This window comes from Sorex araneus, chromosome 2 (assembly GCF_027595985.1).
Source record: "Sorex araneus isolate mSorAra2 chromosome 2, mSorAra2.pri, whole genome shotgun sequence".
NCBI lineage: Eukaryota > Metazoa > Chordata > Mammalia > Eulipotyphla > Soricidae > Sorex > Sorex araneus.
The window spans coordinates 166,744,618-166,772,454 of NC_073303.1; the positions used below are offsets into that span (position 1 = coordinate 166,744,618).

Sequence of the window (27,837 nt, forward strand, 5' to 3'; positions counted from 1 at the left end):
GCCTAATAATCTTTCATTTCAACATCTTAATCCCTATTTTAGCAGCCCACCTATTTTAAACTCAGTAAAAAGTGCTAGCCCCTCCCCCCGGTTTTTTAAAATAAATATACAAAAAGGCAAAGTTTCTTTTTAACTTTTTGCTTTCAGGGCCATACCAGTGGTACTAGAGCAAACTCCTCTTCTGATCTCAGGGATCACTCCTGGCACAACAGGGAACCATATTGAGTGCCAGCGAGCAAACTCGGTTCAGTTGTGTGCAAGGCAAGTACCCCGTCCTCTGTCTTATTTCTAGGTCCCTAAAAGGAGAAAGGTTTCTGCGTTGCTCCGGAATCCTGCTTAAGATGTCTCCTCCAAAAGCCACTGGCTTCCCTGTCTTCTCTTTTCTTCCTAGCCGTTTGTTAAACTAAAATATTTTATGACAATAAATAAATAGAACAAATCGTTCTTTAGAGAAATTTGTGGTTTGATAGGATTATAAATTCAGAATATTTCCCTATGTCAAAACTATTGACAAAGATAAATCTAATTAGCGTTTAGAAAATATAATTAGCATTTATTATGAAAGACTGACTAATGGTAGCAAGATTTTACTTCTAAAGGTAGAATACATTTTCATTATAAATTTTTGCGTTCATTTAATTTTGAGTTAAATTGCACATGTTGCAATTATTCCCTAAAGTTTTTCTATATTTAATTTAATCCAGAAGGGGAGAGCTTGGTTAAGAGATAAAATAGTGTTGCTGCTATGTCTGCGATTTAAAATGATCTCTTTAATAAAATAAGGGTGATTTCCTTTGGTCCTGGAAAGATGTAGTAAAGATAACATGAGTGAGCCTGGGATTGCTCTTTTTTTAAATAACTATATGTTTTAGTTTTCACATTACTTCTTTCTTGAGCTGGTTGTTTATATGGCTGTTAGTGTGAGCACCCTTTAGCTGGAAGAAAAATGTAACCGTAACTCTCCAGAATATGTCTGCTTCATCGATTGCAATTATATTAAGGATCAGAAAGGAAGGTGGGATAAGAATTTAATTTAGTCCTGCTAGCTCTCAAACAATCTCTTTCTGTTGATTCTCCACACTGTGGTATTATTAAGCTCATATAAGCATTCTAAATACTGACAGGACAATATATTTTTCTTCTATGTTTCTGCTTATTGCTCATGCTACAGATATGTAATACGCCTCCCTACCAGGGGGTGATGGCTGAAGGGTATCGTTAATGTGTTAAATGATGTGGAATGCTTCAGGCACACTATGACATATGACTGTGTACTGATAGTCCTTGATGTACAGGTTTCTGCCTCAATTTCTAAACAAAAAGAGAGAAGCTAACTGACTACACAGAGAAATGTAGCAAGGACATTGAAATGTGCCTCTTCACTTGTAATCTCTGGGCCTGATTTAGACTTGACTTATTTGTTCAGTGGAATAAAAAGTGAAAGCTTAAATTTGTTAGGATTTATTAATCACATGAGTGAAACAAATAGAAGATTCACAGTGGGCAATACTAAATCACGCACTGTTTTATAATAAAATCTGACTATGTTTCAAATTTCTGAGACTACAAAACATCTTTCAAATTCTGAAAGAACCAAAGTAGATTATTCTGTATCTAATTTACTTCCAGGGAATGTAATTACAGGACAGCAGTGCATTCATAGGGTCAACATATATGTGTCCATAGTTTAATAGCACATCTGGTTGCTGACCTGATCTTCCTTTATTTCAAAACATACATTTTAGAAATGCTGAAGTCAGGTGAGCTGACTTTGACAAGTGGCTTTCCTATGTCATATCTATGGATGCTATTTCTAAACCCCAGAAGAATAGTAAAGTGGATAGAGAAAATATATTTCAGTGTCAGAAGCATAGAAGACATAGATTTATTTTTCTTATCAACACAAAGAGGTAAGTGGATTCTCAACTTATCCAAAGATTTTTCATAGGTTAAAATTCATTTGAAAGATCTGTACAGCTTGTAAAGGCTTACTAAATGTGTCATTTTGAATAATAAACTTTATAATTTATTTATGAAATAACAGCCAACAAATACATAGTCACGGGAATTTTGTTATGTAATATGAGTTAATAGGTACATTTAAAGGATTTAGAATGTTCCACTTGATTAAAATCATAACAATACTATGATAAATTGCACATAAATATCAGTTGGTAAAGTTCTAAGATGAGATCCCAAAACACATATATATGCATACAACGAAAAATGTATATACATGACTGAATTTCTAGTTCAATTCCTTCTTCTGCTCATCAGTTAATAGATTATAGAGGAAAACTTACTTTATATAATGTGAGAGCTATTTTTATTATGTGGAGTTTTCTCTAAGATGTTATTATTTTCATACAGTTAGTTGCCCTTCAAACCTTCAAAAGGAAATATAAATCTTAACAATGTTGATTTTGTTGTAAATATTATTTATTGATAATTTTTGAAGGGGTTATATTGTAAAATTACTAGGGAATTGTTAAGAATCTAGAACATGGGACATGGAAGGAACATGGAAGGAAGAATTACTAGGGAATTGTTAAGAATCTAGGACATGGGACATGGAAGGGACATGGAAGGAACAATCTACTTTCAAGTGGTTCCAATACAAATAAAATTTATAGAGAGATGAAGACAAAGAAAATGAGGGCTGGGAGATAGAAAAGAGGTTACTCATGACCAATTCAATTTTCAGCACCACAAAAATCTGAGCATTGCCTCAGAATACCAGAGGAGTGGCCCAAGAATACCCAGCAGCAGAAGGGCTGGAGTAGCATTACAAGTCCAGGCCCTTGGTTCGAAACAGTGGAAGAGGGTACATATACATGTACCCAGGTTTGTGGGACATGGGGCTGAGATCCCCAAGCCTGCTCGGATCGGGACTGAGCCTTCTCTGCCCAGATTCCCCATTCTCAAGTAGCTTGGTGGTCACACCCAAAAACTGCCCCTGGCGCCATGTACTCCCATCAACGGCCAACATCCAGAGACTATAAAACCAAGCTCCTGGAAGAGAGCATCGTAGAGTCTCTTGCCCCCATGCCTGGCTGTCTTCACTGGGGCCCCTCGAGGGGGATGGGTTGAGTTTCCTATGGAGCCCCCACAGCCAAAGACCTCCAGAGCCCAGCTACATTCATGCTCAAGGCCCCTCTCCACATGTTCTGATGAGCCTCACGCATGAAGGACCTGGCAGAGGAAACCAGGTGTGGGACCCGGGGCTGGGATCTTCAAGTCTGCTCGGATTGGGACTGGGCGGCTTCCGCCCAGATCCCCCATTATCTAGTAGCTAGGTGGTCACACCCAGAAACTGACCCCATAGCCGTGTAATCCCATCAACAGCCAACATCCAGAGACTATAAAACCAAGCTCCCGGAATCTTAGGTATCTTATAGCCTAGTTCTCCTTCTCGGAGAACCTGGCAAGCTACTGAGAGTTTCCAGTCCGCATGTGAGAGCCTGCCAAACTCCTTGTGGCAAATTCATATTCAAAAGCCAGTAACAATGATAAGTCTAATTCCCCTGACCTGAAAAAGCCTCCAATGCAGCACCATTGGGAAGGAAGAGCTCAAGTAAAGAGAGGCTTCTAAAATCTCAGGACTAAGACAAATGGAGACGTTACTGAGACCACTTGAGAAAATCGACGATCAATGGGAAGATGATGATAATGATGTACATATATGTATATATGTATATGTATATATATACATGATTGAATTTCTGGAACTCTGAGTACCATTTGGAAGGTTCTTTACTTACCCACTCTTTTCAATATAAAATAAAATTAAAAAGTAGGTAAATGTTAATTTTGAAGGAATCTGTCTCTAGGCAAATGCACTGACTGAAAGTCAGCCTCATTTTAAAAGGACTACTGGACTGGAACAATAGCACAATAGGTAAGGCATTTGCCTTGCACACAGCAGACCCGAGTGCAATTCCTCTGCTCCTCTCGGAGAAACCGGCAAGATACCCAGAGTATCTTGCCCACATGACAGAGCCTGGCAAGCTACCCCTGGTGTATTTGATATGCCAAAAACAGTAACAAAAAGTCTCACAATATAGACTTTACTGGTGCCCCCTTGAGCAAATAGATGAGCAACATGATGACAGTGACAGTGAGAGTGAATGCCACCAGCATTCCTCTGCCCCTCACGGAGAGCCTGGCAAGCTACCAAGAGTATCTCGCCCACAAAGCAGAACCTGGCAAGCTACCTGTGGCATATTTGATATGCCACAAACAGTAACAAGTTTCACAATAGAGATGTTACTGGTGCCTGCTCGAGCAAATGGATGAACGGCGGGATGATAGTGACAGTGACAGTTATAAGCAAGGGGCTAGAGAATTAGTACAGTGGATAGGGCATTTGTCTTACACGTGGCAGACTGAAGTTTGATCCGAGGCACAACAAATGGTCCTTTGAGCCTGGCCCAGAGATATCCCTGAGCACAGAGCTAGAAGAACAATCTGAATACAGCCGATTGTTCCAACAAACCAAAATAACTGAATAAATTAATGTAATAATTGAGAACTAAAGTCTCATACTATGAGTGGTGAATGTGTCTGAAGATATAAAATAACTAAAAGTAATAAGTATTAGAGATCTTAGTGGAGCTGCCTCTTCCTCACTCGAGGAGAGCATTGCCCAGGGGCCTGTCCCTGGCAGAGTGCTCTGGCCCTTCAGGAGTTGGGAACGTCCTGACTACAGCCGCTCCACCCCCAATGGCCAAGCACTAACTGTTCTTCCTTTCTTTCCTTTCCTTTTTTTTTAGGGGGGGCACACCCAGTGATCCTCAAGGTTTACTTCTGGCTCAGACACCACTTCTTGTGTGGGTCAGGGGACCAGATGTGCTGCCAGGGATCGAAACTGGGTCAGCTCATGCCAGGCAAACACCCTACGCACTCTGCTATCATCCCAGACCTCCTTCCTCTGTGATGCCAACTCCTCCTTCCCTCCCTCTCTAGTAGGTTTTGGTCTGGAACTTGTGGAATTACAATTAGTGGTGTATTTGAACATGAAATTCAAAGGCATTTGTACCCCTGAGTCTGTCTGTCTCTGTCTCTGTATCTGTCTCTCACTCTCTCTCTGTCTCCCTCACACACATGCAGAAGAAAGAATACTGTTATCTTGGTTATCTCCTGAGACCCATGCGTTTAAACCTTTATATATATATATGTATATATATATATATATAAGGAGACTGTGATTGAGTTGCTGGAATACACAGCAGATGTGTTCCAGTATATCTTTTGGATCCACTAGAGTGGGGAGTGGCTAGAAGTGTGTGTGTGTGTGGGGGGGGGTCTCCAAGCACCGAGATTTGGGAGGTCTCCTTGGATCCTGAGGCCTGGGAGGGGCTTGCCACCCTTACTCTCCAGCCCAGCCGGTAGACTCTGAACCATGTTCTGCCCGTTTCCCAGAGAGCCAGAGCACCATGATCACAAGCACCAAGCTCGCCCAAACAGAACAGAGGAGGTGGAGGCATGGCAGGTGGGAAGTGGGTCTCTGTATGCTCAGTGGCAGGGGAAACCCTGGGCATGTGCCAGCGCCCAGCTGGGGAACCTGCGTACCCCGTTCTCCATTGCGACTCATGCCCCTCCCACACTGCAGGGCAAAGCAGGGGCTTATTCTAAGTACTCGCCCGGTAATTGGAAGAGCTTAAACCTGAAATTGCTCAGGATTTTTTTCTCTTTTTGATGGTGTTTTGACTCCTGGCTCTGCACTCAGTAATCACTCCTGGTGGGTCTCAAGACCCTAGAAGGTGTCAGGTATTGAACTCACTTTCACTGTGTGCAAGGCAAGAGCCTTACCTGCTGTACCTTCGCCCCCACCCCACATTTATTCTTTTTATATCAGAGCTGGAGTGATTGCAAAGTGGGTAGGGCGTTTGCCTTGCACATTGCCCAGCCAGATTTGATTCCTCCATCCCTCTCAGAGAGCCCGGCAAGCTACCGAGAGTATCTATCTCGCCTGCACAGCAGAGCCTGACAAACTCCGTGTGGCATATTTGATATGCCAAATACAGTAACAATAACGGGACTCATTCCCCTGATGCTGAAAGAGCCTCCAATATGGCACCGTTTGGAAGGACAAGTAAGGAGAGGCTGCTAAAATCTCAGTACTGGGACGAATGGAGACATTTCTGGTGCCTGCTCGAGCAAATCAATGAATAACTAGATGACAGTGATACAGAAGTATTAGCATACTAGGTCTTAAATGTAGAAAATGAACCAATGCTAATTCTAAGTGTTATAGTCTAGAAAACTAAACAAAATTTAAAAAATGAAAGAAAGAAAAAAGAAAATTTATCTTATAAATGGAAAGATACAGAACTAAGAAAAGAAAGCAGTTCATAGGATACCTTTCCAGTTAATTTGCTAGTGCAGCACACAGGACTCAGGGAAATATTTTCCTTACTTACGTACCAGTTTTATGCTTTTACAAAATGAGAAGAATTCAGGAATAACAGTTGGAAGTGATATACAGGAAAAGATATAGGGGAAGGGCACTGAGCTCCCACGCTTTCTCCTATACATTCACTTACAGAAGCTCCATATATTCACCAACCCCCAAACTCTGTCACCTTTGCTTTGGGCTTTTAAAAAGAGATTCTAGGGGCTGAAATGATAGTACAGCAGGTAGAGCATTTGCCTTGCACACTGATGACAGAAAGATCGATTACAGTAATTAGAAATTGAACTTAATCTTTAATCCCTTGATTTTCCCTAGTGATTTTGATGGGGGCTGGGGGAGGAACTGATGGTCTGAGGGTCTTGTTTTTGTTTTGGACTTCACTTGGCTGGGCTCAGAATTCACTCTTCTCTTTGAGCACAGATTTCACTCCTGGCCATGCTCAGGGAGGGGTCATACTGGATATCAGAGACTGAACTGGGATCCAGTGTATGCAAATACCCAACTCTCTGTAATATCTCTCCAATCCCTAGGCACAAACCTTTTAAATTTTGGTTCCTTTGGCTACCAATGTCAACAGTTATGGGATTTAACTTCATTAGCATATGTCTAGGTGTAATTGAAAGACTGATCTAAAGAACATAATACACCTCAATTGCATTTGCCATTCAGGATGTTCCAAAGATTTTGGGGCGTGTCACACAAACAGGATTCAGGACAAACAGACCTTTCTTGACATAAATTAAACTATCACTGTGTTGGAATCCTTTGTGGAGTGTGAGGGAATTATGAAGATATTTGGTTCAGGCTGGAACGATAGTACAGCAGGTAGGGCATTTGCCTTGCATGTGGCCAACCCGGGTTCGATTCCTCCATCTGTCTCAGAGAGCCCGGCAAGCTACTGAGAGTATCTCGCCCACACGGGAGAGCCTGGCAAGCTACCCGTGGAGTACTCATTATGCCAAAAAGAGTAAAAAGAATTCTCACAACGGAGACATTACTGGTGCCCACATTGAGCAAATTGATGAGCAACGAGATGACAGTGATACATTAATTTAGTTCAGGAAAACACAGAGATGATAAGGAAGAACAGTTGCAGAATATTCCTCACAAATTCTCCTAAGAGACTGAAAACAATCACCAAGTTTACTTACTGTTAATGGCAGAGGGCCTTCTATTTCAAATAAGGAGACTCTATATCTAAATAAAGCATTATTTTTAATTTTTTTCTTATTTATTTATTACATAGTATCAATCACAGGATGGAAGAAATTAAAGGAAAATAGAAAATGATTGTAGAGTTGGAGTTGGGAGACCTAAGGGAAAAGTTTGGTCTGGTGAAAATTTTGGAAAGCATCTCAGATGTCTGTTTCTCAATGTGGTGGGGTGGGGGTAGACATTCAAATGTGAAAACTGAGGACTATACTAGTCTGAGCCTAGTATATGCTCAACTTTTTTTTTTTTAAAGATCTTACAATGATGTTTGGAAATAAATAGAGAAGAGTATGCCACAATGTGAATAATTTGAAGGACTGGGAAATTGAAAGCAAATACACTCAAGGAAATAGCCAAAAAATAATAATTTACACCAAAGATAACAGTAATATTTTGTCTTTCAATCTGTGGTTTTCTGAATATGTTTGATTGATAGATTTATAGACACAATCTTTCAAAAGAGACCGTGCTTTTCTGTTTCTGTTAAAAGTATTGAAAGCTTAGCACATCCAAATTAATAGCAAAATCCCCAACAATTTAAAAGCTAACTTATCATGTGGTCATCACATAGCTTTTACACAATGATCATGAGAAAATCAACAAACTTAACCTCACATGCTGTATTAGAAGGGGCACGTTCATATTTCCTCTTTATATCCATGTTAAAGATAAAGAGAGTAGGAGATCTTTAAACACTACGGTATCATATCTGTCACAGCCATATCTTTTCAGCAGTAGGGAGCTCATTTTTCAAGGCTACCAGTCCATTAACCTTCACAAGAACAAAAATAAAGCAAAACAAACACTCCCTGGAGAGACTGCACTCTTCGTAATCTCGCTTATATATCTTACTATGGGGATTTGAAGATACCATGGAGACCCCTATCTCCCCAGGCACACAAAATGATACAGACACTCTGAAACAGATATATAAAATGTCTTGTAGAGCATATTATGGTCAAATATGTGATTTCTTTAAAAAATGAGAATAGGCTAAGAAAAAAAAACTAATAACATCCCTTCCCTATATGTCTGAACCTTTGATCTATAACTGCAAGGGTTAAAGTATGACCCCATTTATTTACTGATTTTTATGTTTAGGACTACACTCAGTTGTCCCTTCCCTTATAACCATCTGATGTCTATAGATGGAACTTTTGTTTCCTGATAAACAAACTGTCAGAAAGTCAGAGGCTATGGCTGGAAGGGTATAGAGAGTTCTTTCTTTTTTTTAATACATAAATTGCTGTTTGGCTAAGGAGATAACTATAGTACAGGTGAATGGTTGCTCCTCCTTTAAACTAGGTAATAAATCAGTATAAACTATAGGATGTGGGAAATACATTTGCCACACAATTTTAATTTCTTAAAGTCTGTACATTCATGAAATACAAGAAATTACAATTGTGATATTGTAGAATAGGATTGCTTTTTTTAATGATTACATAAGCCTAAGTCACAAATTTTAAAGAGTATAATTATGAAATTTTGTTATTAAGTTTAAATATTACTAACTGAAGCAGCATGAAAGCTTGGGCTGATTGATCTGGGTTCTACCCTCAAGAAGCTGATATTACAGATTAAGAAACTTAGACTAAAATACTGACGACATACCTTATTTAAAGGTCATGTATTTTCCATAAATCCATTTCAACACCAGGAGACAGGAGAAAAAGAAAATGATTTACAGTGTAAGGTACCAGATCAAAAAAATGTGAGTACAAAAGGACATGAGAAAAAAAGGAAACCGAGTCAGAAAGTGACACATCTGAACACAGACTGTGCCAAAGGTCATATTCAGAAGACTGATCAATTGACAAGTCAATTGGAACCAAGAGCAAGGAGTTTGGCTTAAGTTCTCTACAATTTCTAATGCCAGAGTTTGGTTTTGTTTTTGACTGTTAGAATACAGAAAATTTTGGCAGGATAGTGGTTTAGGGTACTACTATGGTACTAAAGGAGTTAAGTTATACATAAACATTTTTCTACTTATCTGTTAAAGTAGTTTGAACTACTAATCGGCATGAAGATAATATAAAATATTTACAACCAGAACAGTGATATTCATGTTAACTTGCTGAATAGTTTTCCGTTTGGCACCTATTGTGTATGTTTTTTATTTTAATTAAACCTTATAGACTTTAGACAAGTGAGAGTAAAGAAAGTGGTGATTTTGGACAAGTTTTTCTCCACCACTCTAAAACCCTCTCTCATCAAATGGTAAATTTGGACATCTCCCCCTTGCCTTTTCATTAGGTTTATTATAAACTTTTCTGTAACCTTGGAGTTTGTAGAAATCACTCAAAAGAATAGGGACTGATGTAAGACAAATGTAGAAAAAAGGAAGAGTTTACATTCTCTCACATACAGATCAAAGATGAGCTTACGTGAGTGAAGGTACATCTCTAGCTGAAAGATGCTCAGAGTAGTATCTTGTCCCTTCCTTTCCCCTTCTTATTTGCACAGATGCTTGTGTATAAATAATACAAGGGTATCTCTAAATCCAAACTTAAAAAATACAGCCCTAATCATGACACTCTGCAGCAACAATATGAACATTTGTTAGTTTAGCAATGGGACTCCTTTTGTAATTCCAAGGAAAGCTATTCATTTTTTATTAATTACAATTATTTAGAGTGGGTAAACAATTGCTCTATTCAAAAATGGGTAATTTATTTGCCTCTGATAATTGATATGTGGGCTAGAGTGATAGCACAGCAGGTAAGGCATTTGCCTTGCATGCGGCTGACCCTACCCGTGGAATACTTGATATGCCAAAAACAGTACAAACAAGTCTCACAATGGAGACGATACTGGTGCCCATTCAAGCAAATTGATGAACAATGGGATGACAGTGCTACTTGATATGCATGTACCCCATTTACATGTCTGAAAGATTCACAACTGAGTCCTCTAATTCTCAATAGCACATTTTTTTTAAATAATAGCAAACAATCACAAGAACTATCACAAAGGTATAAAACAGATTTTGAAGGATGACTGAATAAGATTCATCAACTGTGAGGAAAATAGAAATAATCTGTATGTGATATAAGATGTGTGATAAGGTTGCAAGCTTGTTTAATTTCTCCATTCCATTTTAACACATCTTTATTTTGAACCTGGTAGTAGGGCATCTTTTTTAATTGGTTATATTGTGAGATTATATAGTTAGCAAGACAAGCAAATATTTTGTATTAAAACATTGTCTAGATCAGAGATCCTAAGTGGGAAAATATTGTGAGAGTATATTGTTAGTAAAACCAGCAAATATTTTATATTGGAAAATTTTCTAGATCAGGGATATTATTCTTCACCAAAACCCTTTGTGATGAGTTATCTGAACTGTTCTAAAGAATACAATATTTTTATTTTTATATAAACTAGTTAAGTGATAAAATTAATTTATTCCATTTGTTTTAGTCAGAAAATTATAACTATAATATTCAGAACTTCTATGAAACATACTGAACAGCTAGATAAAACAGATGTAATCATAACTACAATAAATTAATTTTCTAATAGACTACTAAATTTTATAAAATCAAGTTTCAGTGTCTGCTATGTCATTGAAAAATTAACATTTAAGTGTTATCTCCAAAACTCCAAATGCTTAAAGTTTCCAAGTTAGGAAGCAAGCAGTAGGTTAACCAGTTTAAAAATAACCTAACAAATATGAATTATTCTCAATATCAGACTTAGATTGGTTTATATAATGTACCATAAGTGTTTAAAAGTTATTGCAGAAAAACCCTTGTTGCTCTTTCAAAGTTTTTTTCCATTTTTCCTCCTCATGTTCTCACTTTGTCAAAACCATGATTTGAATCCCGGATGGTAAAAGACAGAAAATTCTAGTGTGTACTCACCAGCCTGGTTAGTGGTGATGCTGACAGCAGCAAATTGTCTCGGTGGAGAGCTTAGCTCAGACACCCCATTAATGGCATCAATCTCAAAGGTGTAGTTAGTGTGTGCCAGGAGGTCTGTCACTGTCACCGTGGTGTTGGTGAGTCCAAACTGTCGAGGGAGGAAGCGGACATTTGGGCTGCATGGTTCACACTGTTTTACATTCCACCCACATTTTTTACATATGATGTTGAAGGTAACATCTTTCCGGCCTCCTGTGTCCAGGGGCCAACTCCAGTCCAGGATAACCGAGGTCTCATTTATATTAGAGATAACGTTTCTTGGTGCAGATGGAGGTCCTGCAAAGTAGTTCAACAAAGATTAATGAGCTTCACTTCTGTTTTCTACTACAAGGGAAATAGATAATTTACAATGGGATTGTAAGAGGTAAATAACCGTCTTGTCTTTATTATCTTCTTTTAATCTGTCCTTAGAGGATCCAGGAGATTATAGACACATGGGTTCAAGAGCACTGTTCTCCCCAAGCTATGAAAAGGGGAGTTTGACTCCAAGTTGAAGATGTCTTCACAAAGTCTAACAAAGGATTTACTGCTAAATGCAATGCCCTTGAGAATAGCTATGAAAACTTTAGTATTAGCTTTATAAATCTTTGTTCTTCTCCCTATGACCTATAAACGGCCAACATATAACAAGAAGGAATAGAAATGTAAAAACTCAAATCCCATGTCAATACCCTCCCCTATTCTGTCAAATGTAATGCAAGATCTAAAACAAGATATAGGCGTTTGTCTTTCTTTCTGGGGGACCTTTTGCAGGATGTGCTTTAAAAACTAATTTTGTGTGTGTGTGATAAATGTTGCATTTGTGGTGAGGCAGCATGGAGATTGAAGCAGAGAAAGCATTCAATTTGCACATGGATAACAGAAGAAAATGGGTCAAATGCTTAAGAAGCAAAATAAAACAAAACAACCACATAATCAAATTCAAACAAAGTAAAATAAAATAAACATGGAGGCATGGGTTGCAGCAAAACTACTCACGGGTACAAGCCATGGATGGAGGGTCTTTGTCTGCTCGGAAGTAATTATTCTCACACCTGCAGTTGACTGAACCATCTTCATAAGTAGAACTGTGAGGTGGGCATTTGGCACATTTCATATTACCATCTGAAGCCTTGTAGAAGCCTGGTCGACAAGCTATAAACAAAATGACTCCTTTAAAAATCTGCGATAATTTTTTTAAAATGTAATGAAGAAAAACATAAAGTAGATTTGAAGATGTTGGGTCACTCCTTCATTATAAATAATTTTTTTGTTTTTCTCTCCAAAAACGTACAGAAGCTAATAGTAAAACCGGTGTAATTTTTCTACATACATGTTTGAATTTGTACCAAATATTAAAAGAAAAAAAGAAACCCACAAGATTTAGATTATTTTGGCAGTAGAATGTGATGAAATTTCCAGCTCATGTTTTCACAGCTTTACTTGGCATACGAATATTTGTGGAGAAAATATAGCAAAGTCATGTCATCATATAGGCATCTCCTTCTAAAACATGATGCAATGTATATATTATCTACACCACAGTTAGCACTTTATGACATACTTGTTTTCTAATTGCATACTGTGTATATAATTTTATTCCACAAATTATAGGTCACAAACAGAAGAAATAATTTCTTTATCCATATTTTAAGATTCTTGTTACATAGTTTTCAAAAGTTATGATTATTTTTCTGCCTTGATATTTTTATTCATTAGCCTCAAGCAAAGGACTCAAATAAAGATTTCAATGTATTCCATATCTTTGTATGAAATACATTAAAATACAGCTTCTATTTAATCTGATACTCTTGTGAATTACTAGATTAAGAATTGTTAAAGAATTCTATGCTACCTTCATTTTGGGGGGCAGGTATCAAAATCAAATGTTTTTAATTAAAATTGATAATAAAAATTGATTTTGCTATTTATTTCATATTGAGTACTGCTTTACTCAAAGAAGTAGGTCTGTATTTTATTATTTATGAAAAATTCAAAGTATACTTTTAATTTGCTCAAATTTCAAAATTATATTCTGAACTGCAAACTTAGTGAAAATCCTAACAAGAAGTATCTCAACATTTCTTTCAGGAAGGAATTTATGCTTTAATTTTTAAGTATTTAATATATCTTCAGAAGTTGAAGTTTTATTTTAACCTCTAAAATAATTGCAATGATGCACTGAGATTTGCAAAGCACATACACATCAAATTAGCCCTACAGATAATCTTTTATAGACTTTCAAAGCTTTTTCATATCAACCACATATTGTAACAGGTTACTTGTATTAAAGTAAAACATTTGTGAACAAAATTTAAACCTATGATCATGTAGATCAATAGGTGTGGTTAATGATTCTAATAGCATAAGATTTTTTGTGGGATATATTGCAAAGATAAAATATTAAAATAATAAATTAAAGTATCTAATGACATAGCTCAGGTAATTAAAGCACATGCCAGGCTGTATGCTTTACTGTGGCTAGATGTCCAACACCATTGGTCCCTAAAAGCACTACTCAGAGTGACCTCTACATGCAAGATAAAGGGGGAAAAGTGAAAATGAAATAAGTTAAAATTAAAATTATAGTAAACAGTAATCTATTTTTTCTGCCACTGAGTTGCTTCAAATGGCTGCTCTACGACCATTGTACTTCAAAATGAGCAATTTTGGGTGCCAATAAAGAACCACTTAAGTTCTACCGCCTAAAGCAAAATGTATTAGGATTATAAATTTTTGAACAATGTCCTCAAGCACTGGTTGGAATCTTCTACTCATATCTCATATCACATTGCCTTGGGAGAAAATGATTTTAAGTATAAATAAACTATGTTCTTGGCTTCTGGTTTCAATTTCGATCACCACTGAGTGCCTGTAAGTTTTTAAGAGGGCGTTACTGAGTCCTTATAAGATTAATTCAAAGGACTCCAATGCACTGTGTTATTTTGTTTGCCTGTAAGTTTTATTTGAGGCCTTTGTGATTTTTATAACATTCAGTTTAAAGTTATTGGCTAAATACTCAATTACTTTTTGTTAATATTATCAATGATTATATAGTGTGATACTTTAAGAAAGGAAAGATATTTATGAATTCATTACCTAGCTTTAACACTTTAACAAAGTTTTATCCAGTATCTTGAAAGTAATTTATCTGGAAGATAAAAGTGTGATTTAGGACTACTACCTACTTTTGATTAAATAATGTAAATGGGATAAAAATAGAAAAAAGTTGCCCTATACCTATATTCCAACAAATATATGTGATGTATGTACTACTATTAATTATCTTTGCTAGCCTTGAAGATATGAGTGTTCTGTATTGTGTCCATTCCCAAAGTGTCCTTGCATTTATTTATTTTTGGTTTGGGGCCACATTCAGAGGTGATCAGGAGGTTGATTGGTCCCGGCTCTGAGCTCAGGGATCACTTGTGGTGGGCTCGGGGGACCCTGTGGGGATTGAATCCAGTTAGGCTATACGCAAAGCAAATCTCTACCTATTGTACTATACTTCTTCCCAGGGATCCGTGCAATATAGAATTTTTTGAAGATATTTAGTAGAGGCCCATATGTGAGTACTCCAATATGATTGAGCTATTCAAAGAGATTCTATAGAAGGAGGATCATTTGAGAAAGATCTTGAAAAGGTAGTAGGAAAAGGACTGTAAGTAAGAAACTTGATTAAATATACAAATAGGTCTATGTGAAGAGACAATATTAGGTAGAATTATGTGATGGATATTATTGATAATTGTTGATATTGTTGGATATTGTGCATTTAAACCTTGCTTCCTATTTTCTATAGATTCTGTTTTCTTTCCAAGTTTCCCTCAGCTAAGGGTTCCAACTCAGACATTATTGCAAATAGGGATAGATGGACAAAATTATGGTCAAAGGGTTGGCCAAAATGATCTGCATAGAAATCTGATGATAGTTTTTTTGGTTATTTTCATTTAATAAGATGATACAAATGCAACTGTAATCACCCTGTCTATATTCTAGCCTTCATTATGCCTACAATGACTTATATGTGGCAAAAAGTTAAAGGTCAAGAAAATTAGAGTGCTCGCTACCTTTCACTAGTTGATCTGTAAGAACCTATCCCAAGAATTCTTGTTAGGTCAGAAAGACAACACACCTTTAATTAATTGTTCTTAAATTGTATCCCATTATTTCCCCCTTTCAACAAAAGTAATTCTCAGTGAACTAGAGAATAGAGAGATCAGCTGATGCATACTAATTAATAGAATCATATTCTGATGGAGCTAAAAAGATTCTAGACTTGAATATTTTATAATTGAGGTCACTGGAGTCTGAAAAGTTCCATGCTCTGCAAAGAGACTCTTCCTGCATTTTTTGGCACCTGAATGCTAGCAAATAGGCTCAAACCATCAATATACAATCACTGTAGATCAACTATGTGCAAAGAGCAATGCTTGACTAAACTAGATAGCATATATTTAAAATCCACAACCAAATGACAGAATTCTGATTTATACATGATATGAATTACATTGACCCCAGGGTCATAAAGATGACATGTCATTAAAGAGTTAAGATTAGTTTACAGGAGGAAACTTTGTAGAGCTTCCAGGTGCTAGGAGCCGCTCCCTGCGGCTAGGTCTGCAGCTTGGTCATCTAGGCTTACCTGTTCAGTGTTAGGATCTAAGGTCCTTTGATTCCAGAGATCAGCAGGGTCATCTCTGTGATGCTCAGGGTCTCCTGGGATACACCCCTCACTATAGGGTAATGCAGGATAGCCATGTTATATCCTATATATTCTACCTGGCACCAAATTTGAAATTCTTGATGTGGAAACAAATCATTCCACTGAAGATGTTGCTCAGGTCTTATGCCTGGCTGTACACTCAGGGAGTACTCCTGGTGAGGTTATGGAGAACAGATACAGTGTAGAGGATCAAATTAGGGTCAGCCAGGTGCAAGGCAAGAGTCCTACCCCCTGTGCTATCATTCCAGCACTTAAATCTTAATATTAACTAGACTAATTCTGCATGCCATTATTATTTCAGAAGTAGGTATCCTGCTTTGAGAATATGACTACTAAGAAAGTCTTCAATATGATATTTTAACGAATATCCCAAAATAATTCCCTGACTTCTCTTCTTTTACACTCCACATTATAAGATCTTTTTAAAATCTTATATAAAGAGAAGTACTGCAATGGGAAGTACAAAATGAAATCATCTACTCTTTTCTATTAAATTGATATATCTTAAAACTTCTATGACTATATTTATCACTTTCTTATAAATGAACTGGAAAGTCCATTTTTATTAATTATTTTGTGTGCCAGAGTCAAACTATGAGCAATCAAGATACAGAAATTATTTCTTATTGATTTTGTATGCAAGGTACCTAAAATTTCCCAACAACTGGATGTTGATCTGATGCATTTTTAGAGTGTATTATTCACTTGCAACTAACTGTCCTACCTAAGCATAAATGTCCTCATTTATTAAATAATATTTTCACCAATTTATCTTTTAAATCTCTCCAGAATATATACAATGATAGTATGTACTCTGTGCCAAAACAAAAAGTATTTTTAATTTTTTCTAAGTAAAAAAAATATATATTCAGTAAAGTATCTTTCTTTCATCATTGTTTTGGATTAAAATTAATCTTTGACAGACCAGTTTGTACAGTTTGTAATAAAGAGAGTAGGGTTCTTTCCCAATATATAGCCAGCCCTGGTTTGATTTAGCATCTCATTAGATTCCCTGAATCTGCTATGAATGATTCCTGAAGGCCAGGAGTAAGCCTGTAGCACTGTTGGGTATGACCCTCAAACTAAAACTTAAATAAAATAAAATAAGGCCAGAGAGATAGACCAGCAAGTAATCCTCTTCCCTGCACACAGCCAACCCCGTTTCCATCCCTGACATCCCATATGGTTCCCAAGCATAGCCAGGAGAGATTCCTGAGTGCAGAACCTGAAGTAATCCCTGAGCATTGCTGGGTACAACTCCAAAATTAAAAATAAAAATATAATAAAGCAAATATTTAAAAGTATAAACTTAAATAGGATATGAACTTACAAAATACATTAATTTCATGAATTAACTAGAAATGGTTTTTTTGTTTCTTTGTTTTATTTTGGTGCTGTTGTTGAGATAGAAATCTCAGCTCTTTTTCAGGGTTTTCTCTCTCAGAGCTGGAATACAAAGTTTAGATTCCAAGTATTAACTGGCACCTTTACTTGGGCAGTTTAACTCATTAACTTCAGTTAATTGCATATCAGTATACACTCCAATTACAAAAACAAAAGCTTACAACACAGCTATCAGTAAGTAAGTGGAGAAAGAGGTAAAGAACTCCTTAAAACAAAGGCTCAAAAGATTGGGTAGTTGACAAATGGCAATAGATTTCCAGAGTTGGTTGTTTTTTTTGTTTGTTTGTTTGTTTTGTTTTTTATAGATTCCTGGCTATAGGTCTTGGAGATTTTCACTGGAAAATAATTTAGAGACTATCTAGGCTCTCAAATTGAATTCATTTCAATGCACAGATGTGGTTCTTGCTCACAGGTGTATTATGGGGTAACTGCTAATTTTAATTTAGGCAGAATTACTTACATAGCCCGTTCCTATCTATTTTTATTTTTCACAAATCTGTTTACATTGGTAGCATAAGTCATTTCTCTCTTGCCTTTAATTTTTATCAGTGGGGTGCAATTCCATTTCAATTTACATTTACATTTACTTCAGTATTATATTGGCAATGCAATGCACATTATATTTTTTGATTTGTCAGAATCAGTGCAATATACATTTTAAATAAAGTAAATATTAGAAATCTCAGAGACTCCTGGACTGGAGTAAAATGTATTGATATTATTGTTTGAACTTTTTAAAGTGTAAGTTGACAAAGACTTATATGTTTCTGTGAATGACTAAGAAAATGAGCACAGTACTGAAAACACAATTTGAAAGACTAATAGTCTATAATGAGGTTTATTTGCCCCTCCTCTTTTTTGGTTAATTTAACTTAGTTCCTGTAAGTGCTCAGTTAGTGAGGCAATGGCTACTCATTCATTGAGCAAATTCCTGAAGTTAGCAAAAAACCACAGGATAGGCTAGAGTGCAACAAAAACAAGGAAATCCTTACCAAATGCTAATTTTCCTTTGAGAAACTCTAAAAATATGGACAAATAATAAAAGGAAGCCCAATTAATGACAATTGGTAGTGAATGAATTAGAAATATTTTGGGAACCTTTCTAAGTCTGTGTTTATGAAGAAGTAACAATAAAACAGGAAATCAGTTCTCTGGGGCTATAAGAATAGAGTACCAGCTTGGAAAATAATAAAGACAGAAATACAAAATAGGGAGTATTATAAGTACTACATATACAATGAATAATAATCATAGAAAAGTTTCAAGATAGAATCTTGGCCACATTCCCAAGGCACATAGCATACTTTTCCTCTAAGTTGTAATTGATGGCTTTGAGCTATGCTGATACAGAGAATGGGTAAAGTCTCCATACTGAAAGGAAAACAAATGTCCTTCGCAAACTATGGCGGCTACTGTTGAAAGAAACTGGACAGCCTTTCAATTGCAAAGTGAATTTTGTCTCCAGTTGACTAATGTGGTTGACTTTTAAGAGAAAACATGGTCCTAATTAAGGGTTAAAAGCCTCATTTCAATTTGAATTAACTTTAAATTAAAAAAAATAAAGCTGTTGGTAAATAGGGCCCTTTTAGTATTCAGACTTAGCTTCATATACACAGGGCTATATTATCAATTCCCAGCCATAAACACAAACTAATGGCCAGAACCAGCACTGACTAAACAGATGATTTCCTGGCCTTGCAATTCCAGGCCTGACAAGGTCTATTTGGCAGTACAAGGTCAAAGCAACTGTTTATTCCCAAAATGAGCTGCACTCCACGATCTTACAGGAACTCTATTCTTTGCCATTTGAATAGAGGTACAATGCTTTGAGGCCTTTCAATACACTGGAAGTGGCTATGTTCAGTCATTAAATCCTGCCTGCAATGTGCAGCATTTACAAAGTGATCAAGTGTTTCCTTCTTCTGTTCCTTCCACTGTTCAATAAAAAAGGCCTAAGGCAAAATGCCATCACACCATTAAACACAACAGAATCAATCACAATCTAGTGTGGCTCAAAGATAGTTTAGTAACAAGACTTCATTGTGCTTGCTGTTGTTTCATCAGATTTAGCAAGACAGGTGCCAGTTACACAGAAATATTTGCAGAGTACCTTCTCTACAAAAAGAATACTTAAACAGTCCCCAGTCAAAGGACTTTGTATTTTGCCAGTTTTTCAGTTGTTTTCCACTTTAAAGAAAGAGCTCTAAGTCCGATCAAATTTTCTATCCCAAATTTTGAATACCCACAAAACAAGATGAAAAAAAAAACAAGCACATATACATAGGAATACGTATATAATGAGCAGCAAAAGTACTAAAAAGGTAGAGGGAGATGTACAGTGGGTAAGGCATTTACTTGCTTGCAGCTGCCCTGGCACTGCATATAGTTCCCTGAACCAAGCTAGAAGTGATACCTGAGACAGTCTTGTATGGCCAAAAACAGAAAGAGTGTGCAGGCAGGGGGACAGGGGATGATTACAAAATAGGGTATAAACTACATCTAGATTATGCATGGCCAAAAACAGAGAGAGAAAGAGAGAGAAAGAGAGAGAGAGAGAGAGAGAGAGAAAGAGAGAGAAAGAGAGAGAGAAAGAGAAAGAGAGACAGACAGACAGACAAAGAGAGAGACAATAGAGACAGAGAGAGGAGAGAGAGAGACAGAGAGAAACAGAGGCAGAGACAGCGACAGAGAGAGAGAGACAGGGAGACATTACAGCATAGGATATAAATCTATATTCAGAATACATGGGAAGGCAAGCTGGAAAAACTTTTCAGAATAGTGCCGGAAATTTTAAGTCAGAATAAAATTAAAATTTTTACAAAACTTGCAAGGCAAGCACCTTATCAGATATACTGTCTCTTTTACCTCATAATAGGACTTTTTTTTTTGCTATTGTTAACTAATTGTTAACTAATGAGGAATTCCTCTGGAGTCCTATTTAAGTTATTGTTAATTACTAGTATCCTGGTAAATATTACAAAAATTGTCCCTTTGACTGGCATATTTAGTGTTTGTTTTATTTGTTTTATTTTTATTTTTTAAAATTTGGGCCACACCTGGCAGTACATAGGGCTTACTCCAAGCTCTGTGCTCAGAGCTCACATTTGGAGGGCTCAGGGAACTATACTGGGTGCCGGGATAGAACCTTGGTTTAGTGTGTGCAAGGCAAGTGCCTTACATGGTGCACTGTGGTTCTGCCCTTTCTAGTGTTCTTTTAATGAGAAGAAAGGAGTATGTTTTTTGTCAGAAAACTGTTGCTTATTCAAGCCATTTAACCTTTTTATTTTTTTTGGTGCCACATCTGGTGATGGACTGGAGTGACAGCACAGTGGGGAGGGTGTTTGCCTTGCATGAAACCAACCCGGGTTCAATTCCTACATCCCTCTCAGAGAGCCCAGCAAGCTACTGAGAGTATCCCACCCACACGGCAGAGCCTGGGAAGCTACCCGTGGTGTATTCAATATGCCAAAAACAGTAACAGCAAGTCTCACAATGGCGATGTTACTGGTTCCCGCTCAAGCAAATCGATGAGCAACAGGACGACAGTGCAACAGTGCAGTGCTACAAAACTTGCTTCAAAGAGGGATTTTGGAAGATCACTTCTGTGACTAAATATGATCTACGGTGAACTAAACATATTTCCTAAACCTTGGAATCATAGGTAGATCATGTGAAGATCTCCAGTCAAGTGTCTTAAAAAAATTAATTTTATGTGAATAGAATTTCCACTATAAGTTCTTAGTCACCCAAATTAGAAGTGTTTTCACTTATTAAAAAAAAATTACCTCTCATCTTCCTTGCCTCTGCTGATGCAGTTGTGCTGATGCAGAATTACACATAAAACTGGCTGTGGTGCTTGTACCTTATTGGTGGGCCTCTGCTGATTTGCATATGCTGATTGAACTTTTTTCTGGGTGCTGTTTCAGTGTCATACATGTCACTACTGGATATGCACATATTAATTGCATTGTTTACACAGACATGTTTAGGGTGTGACCAGAAATTGCTTTCAGTGCTGGGGATCTCAGAGAACAGAGTTGCCAGACACAAACAGTAAAGTTACCTGAACGACACTGATGGATTTTGTATCACCCGTGATTCAATTGAGCCTCATACTTGCAAGGTAGATGCCTAGCGACTGACCCATCTCCGGGACTGCCAGATTGTAAACCTGGCATACAAATAATTTAAGCCTTCAATATTATTTACAAAGATCTCTTTGCATAGGAATGCACAAAGAACACTTAGAATTTGTGTATTTTTATGTACCTGATAATAAAAATGGAATGCTACTAAAAATTGGGGCAAATTAGAAATACTGCACTTTAAATTATAAAGGCAGTCAAATGATATTTTCATAAATAGTTGTGAAATTTGTATTTAACTCATAACAATTAATATATATTATATAAGATGATGGAATTTTTTCCCGCATAGAAAGATGTTTAAGAATTTTTACAGAAAGATAAAGGATAAAGTAATGTATATGTACTTCTGCTTTATTATTTTTGTGTAGTTATTAATATCATTTATCTAATGAAGCATTTAAAAATAAAAATGTAAACAGTTACTGTAGGATAAGATTGGTTTGTCCTTTCTCCCTTGCCACAGAGAGTTTAGGTTTATTGGTTATTGGTTATACCCATCACAGGGCTCTCAAGGAATTCCCATTCATCTGTATTTATCTTTAACTTCTCTTCTGCTTCTTCTACCTGTTGATCACCTATGTCCTCAAATTAGACCCTGTGACTTGTAAGGTCAGATCCTTTTAAGGACTCTGGACTGGTATTTGTAAGTGAAATATTGCTTTTCTCTTTCCTTTATGTCCTTTGCATATTTTAATTTAAAGCAATGCCCTTTTGTACAGTTACAGGAAGACAGTTAATGGTATGTCTTTGTAACTTGGGAGTTAGTTGACTCCAAAAAATATTTACTCCTGGGCATCTGTCATATTTACTTGACTTAAGCCTCAGCTGTCCTTACTTCCTAACACCCCAAAAGAAGAGTCCCAGCAAAGGGACTGGAAGGACCCAGGGCAAGCTGTAAGCTACCGTGGCATCGAAACGGGACAGGCCAAACTCCATAAAACTTAAAATAAGTTGGGACCAGGGTCATGGATAAATTCCGTCATGATCTGAAGAGAAACAACCGGATAAGGACCCTGCTGGGGTTAGGAAGGAGTAATCTAACCTGACGACTGTAGTCTGGGATCTAAAGTGAGATGTCCCCAGGAGAGCCACTCTATAAACTTAATATATTTCTTACTATGTCCATACAAAATGACAAATATTATCGAGAACCAGAATTAAAATGAATGTTTAAATGGTTATTGGACTAAGGAAATGACAAATACACACCGAGATGGTATTTCAACCTGAGGAAGATCACATTGCGGGATGAGAATTTGTCCTAGTAGAGTCATCCCTCAAGGGAAGGAGTTTACATACGTTGATTGTACAACCACAACTATGTGTAATTGCTACCCCAACCCTTCATGATTTACTCTATCACTAAGGTTGTGAGAGTGGACACAGAGAGGAGGAATATGGCAGTGCGTGAGACTAGAAGGAGGCAGAGGAAGACTAGATTGGAATAAATAGCAAGTAAGAGGATGAGATATGAACCCCCTGGTGGAAGGAGAATTTACTCAGGTGAACCTTACAAGGAACACATCAGGCTGGGTGTGGGGGAGTGGAAGGGGTAGAGGCTCGTGGCCAATACAGGCAAGTGGCAAGCACCCATACATACTTTTTGGATACACAGTTACCGGATATTTAAATTTCCACAAACATACTTGACACTTAAAAACTCTTTAGTCAATGAGCAGTGTGTGTTTGTGTGTGTATGTGTGTGTCTGTGTGTGTCTGTGTGTATTTGATTGTATGAATGTGTGCTATTTAATCTTTTGATATAGGTCATAATAAGGTATAAAGTCAAAATATTTATTGTGTGTTGAGCTTACATCCACACATCATCTCTCTCTCTCTCTTTATGTCACTCTCTCTAACTTATGCAAATAATTCCATATACATTCTCACATAAATTTTTAATAACTCTATTACATCAACTCTTCTATTATATTTGTCTAGGAATTTCCCATTTCTACTGCATTTCTCTTTGAAAAGTTCAGTGAAGGGTAGGAAATTATGGTTGACTACAAATGTTGATAGCCTCAGTCCTTTGAATTTCACACTTTTGTGTTCATGTAATTATATCCTTAATTGGAAAGATTTATAAAGAAAGCATAATCTATTTTTTCTGGTATAGGCTTTAAATAGTATCGCAAAAAGGTAGAAAATGCAGAAAGAAAATAATTCTCGAATGCTATAAGACTTGAAAAAAGTTTCCCTTTTTTTTCTTTTTGGGTCATACTGTCATTGCACAGGGGTTACTCCTGGCTCTGCACTCAGGAATTACTCCTGGTGGTGCTCAGGGGACCATATGGGATGTTGGGAATTGAACCCAGGTCGGCCGAGTACAAGGCAAATGCCCTACCCACTGTGCTATTGCTCCAGCCCCAAGGTTTCCATTTTCTTATATTGATGATTATGTAGTATCTAAAATAGATGAACAACCAGAATATGGTGAAATGGAACCACTGAATTTTTTAAGTGACTTATTAAGATTTTAATTTTATATGTATTTATTTTAAAAGAACCCCAGATTCTATACCAAGAAAAATATTTACTACTTTCAAATTTATATATTAAAAGTTCTACTTTTACTAAATTTTTAATATATGAAAATTTATCAAAATATTTAAAAATATTTTAAATTAGATTGGTCTAAAATAATGAGTCATTTACATATTGAGTATTCATGTTATCACAAATAATATTAACTGGGAGAAATTTGTAATTTACAAATATTCAATGGTGCTTCTACAACTCCATGGCAATGGTTAACACAGGAAAAATAAATTTAAATTTAAGGTCTATTTTATAACTTTTTTGTAATTTATTATATCAAAATATTTGGTCTGTGTAGACAGGAAATTTCTTTTTTTTTTCTTTTTTTTTTTTTTTTTTTAGACAGGAAATTTCTACTCAGTATTCTCAAATTCCCTAAATGGACTTCACAAGTGAAAAATAATAACTATCACATATAGATTGATAAAACCATTAGCTGATTTAGTGTTTCACAGTATCAAGTTAGTCATCCATTTAGGAATCACTGGAGAAGACATGAATGCATAGTTGTAAAGAATAGGATGCTTATTATTTGAATTTAATATTAAATTTATTCTTTATTCTTTAATTAATAAGTTAAATTTATGTCTATTGAAATAGAAAGTCTTCAGAGAAATAAATTGTGATATTGTAAGTGTGTATATCTATTCTGATTCATTCGTAAATTACTTAAAAATGTTTTCTTTGCTTCACACTACTACCTTCAACTAAAGCATAAATAAAATACTACAATTATAGAAAACAAACTAATAGATATCAAAAAAATAGAATGAATCATTTTATGGTAACATAAGAGTAAATGCAGGGCATTGAGATGCTACAGCAGATAGGACTCTTGCCTTACCTGCAGCCCACCTGTGTTGAATCCCTGGCACCCCATATGGTTTCACAAAACCACTAGGAGTGATCCCTGAATGCAGAGCAAGGAGTAAAACCTGAGTACCTACAGATGTGGCACTCAAACTAAAATTTTAAAATAAATGCATAAAATTCAGACAATTTAAATCCATAAAGCTAGTAATTTCGAAGTGTAAAGTTGAGAATTTTTGTCTTCATAGTTATGATTATCATTTCAAATTTTTATACCCGATTTTGAAGATAGTGAAAGTATAATGCAAGCGATAAGAAAATATGAAGTCGACTTAAGTGGAGGAGAGAATTATTATTATTTTTTTTTTGGTTTTTGGGTCACACCCGACGATGCACAGGGGTTACTCCTGGCTCTTCACTCAGGAACTACCCCTGGCGGGGCTCAGGGGACCATATGGGATGCTGGGATTAGAACCCGGGTCGGCCGCGTGCAAGGCAAACGCCCTACCCGCTGTGCTATCGCTCCAGCCCCAGGAGGAGAGAATTATAAGGAATGATCCACCGTATGATGATATCTGCCTTTTTTAGTCTCTCCTGTTGGTCTTGTCATAAAATTGGGAATGTGCCCAGTGTGCTGAAACTCTCAAGAGTCATGTAAAGAAGCTGGCGTTGTAAAATGTAGAGAGAGAAAAACAAAAGCCAGGAAAAAAAAATAGTATACTTTGGCATAGAATAAAATAGGGGTGTGTGTGTGTGTGTGTGTAAGAGAGAGAGAGAGAGAGAGAGAGAGAGAGAGAGAGAGAGAGAGAGAGAGAGAGAGAGAGAGAGAGAGAGAGAGAGAGAGAGATTTGTTTAGACACGGTTATATTTTAAAAGGTTTCACAAAGCCTGTGATAATCACTGTATATTCCATAAACCTTTTGAATAAACTTTAGATGCTGTTCATTGATTTTAATTTCAGTTGAAGCTGAAGAAGGAAGGAGTTGGGAAGGAAAGGGAATAGTGGGTCACGTCTTTTCCCAGCAGTTTAAAACAAAAACGAAAAACAGAAAGGCTGTATTACCTAGTTGCATTACCTTCCTGAGATCCTGCTACATGAACAGAATGAACAGACCAGTTTTCTCATTTGTGTGGGTTCTAATAAGTGCCGCTTATTAAAAATCTATGTCTAACATTGCACTTTTTCAGTTCTTTATTTACAGTATCACATCAGACAGCTATTTTGTCCCCTTGGAGGAAATGATTGAGACATATTGATGCTAAGTACTTTTGGCAACTTATTCAGCTATTAAATTTAGTGACCAGAAATCAAGCCTAAATCTTAGGACTTCTTAGCTCCAGCTATTCATGTGGTTCTGCATCTGTTTTCTTTTCATCTTAGTAAAACTGGAAGTGACAACTAATGTATTTTGACAATGGACCCATTACCCTAAAGTTAATGTAACAATTTATATAAGTGTACTCTGAAGTTATCAGATCTTATAAGGCACACGAGAAAATCGTTTACCCATTTTTTCATATTAACTGTTTGTCAATAGCAATTTTCTTCAACAATATTGTCAACTAGATATGTCAAGCTCATATCTAATTGGGTGAATGATTCTGATGGAAGGGAATTTTTGTCATTAGGAGCAGAGAATACTTAACTATTTTCGATCTGCTAGTGACATATTTGTGAGCTGTATATAATTTCAGCAAAATCTGCCTAGTTACCATATAATCAAGTTTCCAATTTCTCTATACTGCCAATTAAACCACAGGAATTTAACATGCAGGGCAAAAAAATAACATAAAGCTTTCAATTAAAAACAAAACCAAGCCACTGAAGAGATAATACAATGGGCAGAGAACTTGCCTTGCTTGCAGGAGTCTAGGTTAGATTGCCAGCACCACTTATGTTCTCCCAAACCCACCAGGAGTGATCCCTGAGCATAGAACCAGGAATAGAACCTGGGCACTGTCAGGTTTAACCCCCCACAAAAGGCCTAAAAAATAAAAGAGTTTTAGGCATTTAGTCTGTAAGGCATTAACTTGCAAATAGCTAGCTTTACATTTCTGATGACATATGTAGGAACAACTGAGTTATAACACATGCAAGTTCTAATAATTTATTTGTTAATTGGAACCATACAATAATATATTAAAATGCCTTTATAAAACTGTCAAAAATGGATTGCCATTTTCCTTCTGAGAAAAATATTCGTATTTTTTTAAACTCTCCTTTTTTTATTTTTTAACTTTAATTAAGTTTTATTTTATTTTGCTTTTAATTTTGAGGACACACCTGGCAGTGCTCAGAGCTTACCCCTAGTTCTATGATCAGGAATCACTCCTGCTTAGGGGACTATACATGATGCCAAAGATCTAACCAGAGTCTGCTGCAAACAAGGGAAGCTCCTTTTCCTTCTATCCATCTCTAGCACAAGTATTTTTTTCTTTTCTTGAAAAGAACTAGGGTAAATTGATAAGATCACTGGATCCAGAATCAATTTTTCAGTTTAATAGATATTCTATATGAGCAATAAGCAGTGTATTTTAACCAACTCGAATTATATTAAAGCAGCATATATATGTTTTCATATATATATATTTGAATATCTGAAATCACCCAAACTTATTGGTCAGTATCCATTTTGTTGCCTTCACATTTCATTATCTGTATGCTTACAGGCCAGA

At 36.5% G+C, this 27,837-nt stretch overlaps 1 protein-coding gene across 2 annotated transcripts in view; it reads right to left on the reverse strand.

Annotated features, from left to right (window-relative positions):
* Positions 1–27,837, reverse strand: part of EPHA3 (EPH receptor A3) — a 369,048-nt gene that overhangs the window by 119,736 nt on the left and 221,475 nt on the right. Inside the window, exons 4-5 of one of the 2 annotated variants that reach the window (XM_004607003.2) lie at positions 12,532–12,687; positions 11,494–11,829 (exon numbers count right to left, since the gene is read on the reverse strand). In XM_004607003.2, the coding sequence (XP_004607060.1) occupies positions 11,494–11,829; positions 12,532–12,687 (492 nt within the window). The remainder of the gene's footprint in view (positions 1–11,493; positions 11,830–12,531; positions 12,688–27,837) is intronic. The other variant, XM_055127750.1, reaches the window with a different exon arrangement.